Source organism: Verticillium alfalfae, genomic scaffold, assembly GCF_000150825.1.
Source record: "Verticillium alfalfae VaMs.102 supercont1.1 genomic scaffold, whole genome shotgun sequence".
Lineage (NCBI taxonomy): Eukaryota > Fungi > Ascomycota > Sordariomycetes > Glomerellales > Plectosphaerellaceae > Verticillium > Verticillium alfalfae.
In genome coordinates, this window is record NW_003315038.1 from 2,169,922 (window position 1) to 2,179,479 (window position 9,558).

The window sequence follows — 9,558 nt, forward strand, 5'->3', positions numbered from 1 at the left end:
CCAAGCCAAACTCGGCGGAGGAAAAAACAGTGCATTATGTTTCAAGCTCATGAACAGACACTGTTATAGCGCACCGATGATGCCAGGCCGGCTACGGTTGATACAGTGCGGGGAGTCGCATCTCCCATGGCACCTGCGCGCATTCCTCTCAGGCTGACAATGACAGGCCAATGCAGGCAACGAAAGCAACCACACGTGAAGTCTCCTCTCTCTCTCCACACTGACACAAACCTCCCACCCCCCCCTGGTCCTCTCCAACCTCCGGCCACGTCCAAGACCCCCAAGAATTTCTCAAGTTCCCTTTGCACATCATCATCATCACCACATCTCCACCATCCCGTGGCTGCCATCTCCTCCGCGCCCGCCTCCACGTCTCCCATCTTGGCCCTTCCCACGCGCGTGGTGCAATTCCCATCTGCCCTTTAACTAGACGCAGACTGTCATCGCCGCGGACGAGGAGACGCGAGAAGCGGCACTCCCCTCCACAGCTGGGTTCGAATCCGACTTTCCATCGTTCGCGCGACCCGACCCGACCTCGACCAGAACCTCAACGAGCCTCTGCCGCCAACCTTGAATCCCACCTATCTACGGCCTTCATAATAAGCTCTCCAGCCTCTCGGACTGCACTCTGTTTACTCGATTCCTTTTTGCTTGCTTCCTCTGTACGTAGCCGCAGGGCGGTTTCTGCTTGCTCTTATCCACCCCGACCATCCGGCTTCCACCACCGAGTCACGTACTCTCGCTGGAAAGTCAATCTGCCGCATGCCCGCCGCGACACGCACGTACAACCATCCGACACAATCTCAATCCTAGTGGCTGTTTCCAGCTATGCCTGCTCCCAAATCGAACACAAACATGGCCGCCACCCGTCGCCGAAAATTGATCGGCCACAGGCGGCGGGTTGACGATGAAGGGGAGGACGAAGGTGGTCTCGACCAGCTCGACCTCGAGGACGACTCCATGTCTGAGGGGTCCTTTGCCAGTGATGACATCGACAACGAGCACGACGCCGACAGTGACACCAGCAACATCGATGAAACGTCCCCAGTTGCGCCCAACGCGAAGAAATCAAAGGCAGCTAGGAATGGTGTCGCGAAGGCTCCTACCGCCAAAGACCCCGTCCCCGAAGCTCAACCTGATGGCAGGCCTGTCTCAGACACACAGTTGATGATGCATGGCTTGTCTCTCGAAGGCAAGCTCATCGGAGGTGAAGGGGAGCATTTCGACAACGCGATCGATGTCCTTCCGAAACCCACATCCAACGGGCCTCTTGTCGTGACTTCCGATTCGGCCGCGAAACAAACAGCAGAGCCTGTAGGCGACCGTCGCCGGCGGGAGCATGAAGAGTACAAGCGAAGGCGGGACGAAGACCCTGCCTTCGTTCCAAACAGAGGGGCTTTCTTCATGCACGATCACCGGCACGCCGGTCCAGCCGCGAACGGCTTTCGTCCCTTCGGCCGGGGCCGTGGCCGAGGTCGTGGTGGCATTGGAGGCCCCTTTGCCCCAGTGCAGTGAGTTTCTCAGCCCTGCTTGTCATAGATTGTTCTGCAAAGACTAATTAATCAGCCAACTCCAACCACCCTCCGACCCTCTGACAAGCGGACAATGGGCTCACGACATGCACGAAGTTGTCGTCAATCCCCAGCCCTCGAGGCCGGTCCGTCATGCACCCCCCGACGAGGAGGGCCCTCCAAATGGCAACGGCATTATTCCGACCTGTTCCCCGAACCCGACACCGATCAACAGAACCATGTCTACCGAGAAGCACGTTGGGAACGTGCAGGTCAGAGTTTCAATTACACCCGGTAAACCCCCTTCAGCCTTCGCCATGCCGGTCCGACAATACACCAAGTTACCCGATCACAGACCACCCCTACGTCGCGATAAGCCAGTTCGAATCTCGCTTCCCGACAACGCGCCAAAGTACATCTTTCCCGCCGTCGACAGGTCATTCATTTTTATACCAAGAGCGATGCGTCCCAACCAGCAGCGGGCCCGCGGCAAGCCTCGCTCAGGCCTTGGATCTATGGGTGGCTTCTCTCGACGCACCAGCGTCTTCGGTGGCAGCTTCTATGGCAGTGCTTATTCACCCAGCATTGCCCTTAGTCGCCGGTCGTCGTTGGCCCCCGACGGTCGCGACTACATGTTCTTTCCCACCGGATCTGTGGTCTCGCGCCCACCCATGCCACTCGACAATCCACGCCCAGTCGTCCGGCTTCCGCCCGCAGTTCAGCAACCGCAAATCAGTGTCGATGGCATGGTGCCTATCGATCATTTCGTCGGTGTACAAGACGCCTCGCTGAGCGGCATGCCGCAGCCCCATACACACCCACTTCCCCAGAAGCCCATTTTCCAGGAAAATCGACAGCAATCAATCCCCATGCACCAGCCTCGCCCGCAGAAGACCGTGTCCGTCGCTGGCATCGAGTCGCCAACCCTGGACCAGCAGCCCTTCCACCAGGCCTTCCACCAGCAAGTGCCACTACAAGTTTCAAACGGCCTGGGCCAGGATGGACACTCTCGCCAGCCATCCTACCCGTCTCACCTCTCAACCGGTACTCCTTTGTCTCACATACCCGAACGCGCAATTCACGCTGCGCCGTTCCAGCCTACTCATTATGGCCAGCAGAACTACTATGGCCATCAACAGTCGTACGGAATGATGCCGCAACAGCCTGGATACTATCAACCACCTGCATACAATGGCGGCGTCATGCCATCGCCTGCTTCGGCAGTCCCGTTCATTCCGGCCTCGCAGCAAGCCCAGAGCCAGAACTACCCCCAGCAGTCTCAGTACGAACAGCATGGGCCGGGTGGCAACCCAGGCATGGTAGCGCAAGAAGTCAACGGCATGGTCTATTACTACGATGCCTCTCAGATGCCGCCGTCGAACAACTACCAGGGATATCAGGGTCCTCCAGTCTATGGTTCAGGTGTCCCGGGGATGGCAGGAATGGTCACCCCGAGCCCAGACGGCTTCTTCTATCCCCAGCAAGCACCTGGTATGGTATACTATCCCCAGTAGGGTGGCGGACAGGTTTCACCACGTCTCTACTCTTTCTTCTCGTCAGCGGCCCGCGACTAGCTGCTCTCATTTCTATCATCGAAGCCTTTCACGACTACTTGAACGTCTTTCCTTTGGATGTAGGGTCGGTATGAGCGCTGTAAGCCTCAAATTAAAAAGGATCGAAAGGAAGACGCCGTTGAGGAATGTCGTTGTTTTATCGCGGGATCCACCAGGACTATTGACTTTTCGAATGAATTCGGAGGGTCAGATGATGGAAGGGTTTTGTCGGATCTGAGGTGTTTGACGGATGAGGTAAGGTTCGGACTTTGATGAACAGCAGCGGAGGAATACATGATTATCCTTGCTTTCCTCATTCCGTACTAAGACATCACTGTTCACGAACAATTCTCCTTGCTGTTTCATGATGGATTTCGGAGTCCCTGTATGCTTCGACTGGGCTGTTCTTTCGCTTCTGTCGCCCGGTCCACTCTGCAGGAGCAACATGTGAAGGGCGTTTCTGGGGACGGTGGTGTTTCTTGGCTTTTGATTTTGTACCTGTCGATTATTCAGCGTTGAGGATTTGAAAGGTATAGTTATTATCCACTGAAGCGAGCGTGTGTGTGTGTGTGTGTGGTTTGAGACTGTTCGCACGGGCGATGGCCAATGCTATTCGCCATTGATTCTGGTATGAAGTGAAGGATCAGAGCTGAACTGTAAGCACTGTATCGATTATGTGGCGGGCAGTCGGAGATTTGATAAAGTTGTTCACACTGCCGGGATGATCGATTTCGCCTGCCCAGTCACGTAAGTGGAGAATAAACAGGTCTTTAATACTTGTTTGCGAGGGTGTTCGTGTAGCCTCTAGTCTATGGCTCGGGCATCGAAAGTGAGTCGGCGGTCTGTCTGTCTATATTACATTATGGGGGCAAAAGGAGAGAACTAGCGTTTCGGCCAAGTGCAAAAATTAAGGTCCGTACCGGGTTCGAACCGGTGCTTACTGGAATCATCTTCGATCAAAACCAGCCGTCCTAACCACTAGACTAACAGACCCTTGTTAATTTTACAGTTCCATAATACATAACCATGTATTTAGGAAACATCACTGCTTTTTTAATCAATGTCCATATGTGCAAACCGAAAAGCATCTCGACACGACATGCTAATCAATCTTTTCGATGATACATTTCTATTGCCCGTCTCACCATTACAACCTTGCCTGTAGGGCTATCTAAAGTGCATCAGCGACCCATAGCTTTCGCCTTCCAACTTCCACACTTAGGTTCATCGGTAGGCGGGAGTGTATATGAACTCAATACCTCAGCAACACATCAGAGGAGGCCGAACGCCTTGCAACTCGGAACAACTCAAACTTAATAGCGAATCGGAATCTGAATCATTTCCCAACAATTCTGCAGAGCAAGAGATGGATTTCTCGTGGCCTTCTTTGCTATCGACAAGCAGCGAAGAGACTACGGCCATCGCTGAGAAAGGAGCGCTAGCGACAACATCGAGGATCACAACCTCACATCTCCAGAGAGGGTGCTGAGATGACGCGGATAACAATCACGAAAAATGAATAAGTGCTAGCAAAGAGAATCACATTCGGGAGAGGACTCGTACCAGCAGGTTCTTGTGCTCTGAATACTTGTCAACGTCGTGCTCCTATACCAGGTAGTCTGAACCTCTCCTCGATCCATCCTTCAATCTCGGGATGGAATTGTGTGTCAATGAAGGTATAATCAGGACGTGGCAAAGAGATTTTCCGTCGACGAGGCCTTGTCTGTTGCTGATAGTGTGACAGTGGTTGGTGAGGCTTAAGCTCTCGCCGGTACCGAGGACAATAAGTCATGCCTGGCAGCTGGTGGAGGTGTAGACCAAAAGTCTGAATATGGCTACTTACGAGATCCTCGCATATTTCTAGTTTCTTTGCGAGACTCGAAAGTCCTCGGCCATGGTCCTACTGGACTGTAGTATGGGAACCCCGGTGCTGACCTTCGGAAACAAGGGCGTCACGGTCTTCTCTTGACTCAGAAAGTCGTGAACGCCCTTGTAAACGCCAGCCCTCGCCTCGATTTTAGAACCGGGAGCGTAGTCAACATAATTTGTACATACAGACTCTATCGCTTCCGGGCCAGAGCCCGAGGGTCCTCCTGCTCTACTAGATGTTTGTTCCTGTTCTCTCACAATAACCTCCCAAAGCCTGTATCAATGAATCCGTACTTACTTCTATCCCGACCTCCACCTAGTTCCTTCTTTTACTAGTCTTCAAGCTATTAGCAATAGCCTTCTTAAAGCAAAGTGCTTCTAGTGTTGAGTGTAGATTTGCTGGCGGCTCAGCATGTCTTGCTGTGTTACAGAATGGTTATTCTCGACGACTAGCCCCACTAAACCGAAGGTATTCAATGGCAGCAAGCGTGGTGGAGATCTGTAAGTCTTTTGTCTGCTCATCGTCTCGAAGTTTATAATCGAGCCGTTCCATCGCCGTCTTGACCTCCACCTCCCTCCAATCTGCAGATCTATATGCTCTACGGAAGTCCGCCCCGTTTTGTGCCAGGAAAGACACCTTCTCCTTAAACAAGACGAGGTCCTCCTCCATGATGGCGCGCATGACGACGTTTTTGGTGCGTACACGGTATCACTTTCTTGAAATACGGTTCATCTTTGCACCGAATCCGATGAGCAGCTCCATCAAGTCTGTAACATGGGCGTCCGTACCGACGGCAGAGTTCAAGGCCGAGTCCAGCTCATCCTGGTATTCCTCCTTCCGGCCTGGGCCATCCGCGGGCAACCCCGTGCTGATTCTGAGTTGTAACTGGCGCAGGATCTGTTCGACGGTCTGTTTTTAATGATCCAAAAGTCTTCCTTGGAAGCATATGCCTCACATGTGGGGCTGGAATATCTGACTCCGGCGGCGGTGGCAAGGCTGCCAGCTCCTTCGATTCCAAGCTTCCATTCATTCTCGCCGGTGTGTCGAACACCGGCCTATGCATTTATTTCTCTGGACGAAAGCACATTGGCATCTACGCCTAGCAGGATACTGGCGATTCGCAAGCTCCCAAACTTGAGGGCTGAGTGCAGCGAAAGTGTCAAGAGCCCCATATTCATGGGGAGCTTTGGAACGAAAACGGGGTGGGCAGCAAGTGTGCAGGTTGAAGCTAGGTTGTTCTCTTGAACAACGCACACCAGGGCCCTTTTGAGGGCTCGCAGATTTGCGCCCGAGGCCAGTGACAGTTCGTAAAGAATTGGGTTGGCAATGGAGCACATGGAGCAGCAGGATCGTGACAAGGCTGCCAGGGCGTTCAGGGACGATATATTATTCGCAATTAGGATGATCAATTCAGTGGGCAGATCAGTGAGGCGGTCTATTGTCGAATCTGTGTTTGTCTTGTTCGGTGGGTGCGTTTGTGGTGGTGTTTGTCAGTTGTTGACCAACCCAAGATCGCCGGACGCCGAGCGGTCGGCACTATGTAACACTCAAGCCTGATGAACAAGATGTTTGCAGGGTGAAATCAATCGATCTCGAATGTCCGTTATTGTCTACTCAAAAAGCTGTTGTATCATATGGCTATTGTCCCCGACACCGGATCACGGCGTCTTGCGCGTCTTTGAACACGAGGTAGGCCTGTTGATGCGCCACCGTTGTCTACGATCAATAAGGCTAACCCTTGTGCCAAGAAAAAACTCTACTGTTTCCCCACAGGCTCGATCACTATCATTCGGCCTCGACGTGGAGTGTTACATGTACTAACCTTGTGCTGTTACGAAGGCGAGGACATTTTTGAACCCGGTGAACTTCTTAGAATACGGCACGTACCGTCCATTCGTCTTGCTGGCTCGACATCTCAAGGGCAGCAGGTTTGGACATTGCTTTTGACTTTTCATGCGTTAGTCTCAGTAGTTCCAATCCAGTCACCTTGAGCACTGAGCGGTAGCCCAAATCTGGTACAAGCTAGTTCTGCTGTGAATTAAGAGAACGATGGTTGGCAAGCTGAAGGTCCCATCTGCTCCTCCTGTGGACAGGCTCCTAGGTAGTGGACGAACTGACCAAAAATCAGCCACACACATCTAGTAACACTTCAAAACAATACATTATTGCTGTGGATGATATTAGGCATTGCCTCAGTACCCAAAAGAAAAAGGTCCATACCGGGTTCGAACCGGTGCTTACTGGAGTCATCTTCGATCAAAACCAGTCGTCCTAACCACTAGACTAACGGACCTTCGTTAGTTTTCTGCGCTGCACCTTCTGTGATCATGATGGTCAATGCTGCTCAACTTTCCGCTGCTCTCAGGGTCATTGCGCGATTGAGGCCTAATCGTTGGTTCTGGTTCATTCGGTTTCACGGTTTGCAGGTTTTGGACTCTTCATGAGCTTAGGTTATTATTCCAACTTCAAGGGAGAGCACTGGCCCAAGAATGCCTTCAACGCCGGGCAACACGGCAAGGTGCAGATTGGCGGGTGACGACCGTCGTATACAAGCAAGCCAAGTGCTTTACGTCCTTGGTGACAAGGAACGTGGTGAGGTAGATTATTGCTCTTCTTGGAACGAGATGTAACGAGATGATTGAGGCTCAGTGTTCCAGTTTTGGAGCAACACAAGCCTTATCATATCGTCCATTCATTCTCAAACTCCGTGGATTCCGTCCATCATCCTACCCAGGACTGACTCGGGGTCGGTGCTCGTCGGTTGATGTCAGTCAGCCTTGGAGGTGCCAGGGAGACACATGCTCATCCGTGTCGGACACTCGGATGAGAGCAGTTCGCAGCAGGCTTCCTTCAGCCCACGTACATACACAGGGAAGCTATCTAGATAGATGACAACTCAAAGGCAAGAATGGACTGGAAACAACCGCCTTCGACGGCAGGCAGCGGTCAGTCGTGGAAGGGTGTAGCAATACGATTGTTGGCTTGCCGCGCAACGCCTTGAGGACAGGGTGAGCCACATGAGACGCCACTGGTGTAGGTTGTGACATCAGCACCTCAACCTCGGGTCTACGTGGACGCTATTGCTCGCAGAAGAGATGGATGAGACAGCAGGGGGGTGGGTCAGGCCCTCCCGAGGGCTGGACTGTTCTGCTCGACAGTGCTTGTCCGGCGACTATTCAGCGAACCTTGGACGGGGGCTTTCAGTCGGGTAACGAGATGACCAGCGTCGTCATGGCATCTGGCCGGGTTCGGGGACGGGACAGTTTCGCATGACTAGCTGCTCTGAAGGCGGGCGGGTCATCTGGGTCAGCGGAACGCAAGAGGAATTTGGATGGACCTCGTGCCCCGGTCCTTCTGGTTGGTCCGCAACAGACGACGTGGGCAGACCATGAGACGGAACAGGGTGGGAGCATGGAACGGCGAAGTGGAAAAGGGATTTGAAACCTTGAGACGAGAGCTGGTGACGAGGCCATGCCTGCCTGGCTGGCAACAGCGTGGTAGACTCAAGGAGGCAAACCACACACTTGGTGGTTGGCCTGTTGATCGGCGGATTGGGGTCAGGTAGGGAGCCTGGAAGGTAATGACTGAGAACGGCGGGCTTGGGGAGAAGACGGATGCCGGGTGCGGTGCTGGCGTCGATACTGGCAGAAGGGAGCACGCCACGTTCAACCTTGGCCCCTTTTCTGGTTCAGGCAAGATACCTCGATAGATAGAGATCCTGGTCCGCACGAGAGGTACCCAAGGTACAGCACAGCATTGAAATCTTTGGGACCACTGGGACCACCCAGCTGAGCGTGCTTGCGGGTGGGATTCAGTTTTTCATTACAGGTCGCCTGAGACGTTTGAAGACGGCGGTTCGCCTCACTGTGAACCCTGGCATTGACGCACCAACGTGACAGGGCTCAGGGAGCGGATCGGTCGGTCTCAGCGCATTGCCCCCAGCGGCCGAGGGAGGCGGTAGGTAGGTGCCTACAGTGGCTACCCACCTACCAACCTAGAACTCTAGGGGTGGTGGTTTGCCACCCATCCTCGAGGCAGGACCTCGGCCGGCTTGCCGGGTAGCTGGGATGGACAGCTGAGCTCCTGAGCAGCAGCTGTATCGTACATTGCGCATTGCGTGAGGGAGGCTAGGTAGTTGGCTAGGAGATCGGGCGTTATTCTGTCAAGCAGGTTACTCGTACAATGCGGGACGAGGCGGCCAAGAGTCGAGTGATTGCGCGGCATAGCCTCAGTTCCACAAACGAGGCACAAGTGCCAGAGCCTTGTCTGGCCTGTCTGGTTCGTGGAAGGCGTGTGGGAAGCTATCTAACTAAGGTACGAGAGCTTGCTGACCGCCCCTTTCGCTGGTGTTCTGTTCGATTACCCATCCTCCTTCTATCGCCTTCGTGACGCCCCGTGCCTGTGGCCACCGTGCACCCACTTACTTGGCCAGTGAAGGGCAGCGCGCGGCGGTCTGCCTGCCTGCCGCCCCCCCCCAAAGCCCTTTCGTCGGGTTCAGGTTCGACGGCATGAGAGGGGGATCCAGGGTCGCGTGACTTGGAGCGCACGATTTAGAACTCGGTCTTGCTCACAGGGGTCGAGAAAGGGACTTTCCCGAGCACGCTGTTTATGCAGCCACCGGGCG

At 53.9% G+C, this 9,558-nt stretch overlaps 2 protein-coding genes and 2 non-coding genes across 4 annotated transcripts; 1 reads left to right on the forward strand and 3 right to left on the reverse strand.

Annotated features, from left to right (window-relative positions):
• Window positions 1–855: 855 nt before the first annotated feature.
• VDBG_00667 (conserved hypothetical protein) lies at window positions 856–3,779 on the forward strand (the record flags this gene model as incomplete). Its single annotated transcript, XM_003008939.1, has 2 exons — window positions 856–1,511; window positions 1,567–3,779. The coding sequence occupies 2 exons, from the start codon at window positions 856–858 to the stop codon at window positions 3,023–3,025; spliced, it is 2,115 nt and encodes a 704-aa protein (XP_003008985.1).
• A 195-nt stretch (window positions 3,780–3,974) lies between these two features.
• VDBG_15009 lies at window positions 3,975–4,057 on the reverse strand. The gene has a single exon. It is a non-coding gene; the product is annotated as a tRNA-Gln (tRNA).
• Window positions 4,058–4,924: 867 nt separating this feature from the next.
• Window positions 4,925–5,603, reverse strand: VDBG_00668 (predicted protein; the record flags this gene model as incomplete). Its single annotated transcript, XM_003008940.1, has 2 exons — window positions 4,925–5,207; window positions 5,398–5,603. The coding sequence occupies 2 exons, from the start codon at window positions 5,601–5,603 to the stop codon at window positions 4,925–4,927; spliced, it is 489 nt and encodes a 162-aa protein (XP_003008986.1).
• A 1,541-nt stretch (window positions 5,604–7,144) lies between these two features.
• On the reverse strand, window positions 7,145–7,227 carry VDBG_15010. Its single transcript has one exon. It is a non-coding gene; the product is annotated as a tRNA-Gln (tRNA).
• Between the last annotated feature and the right edge of the window lie 2,331 nt (window positions 7,228–9,558).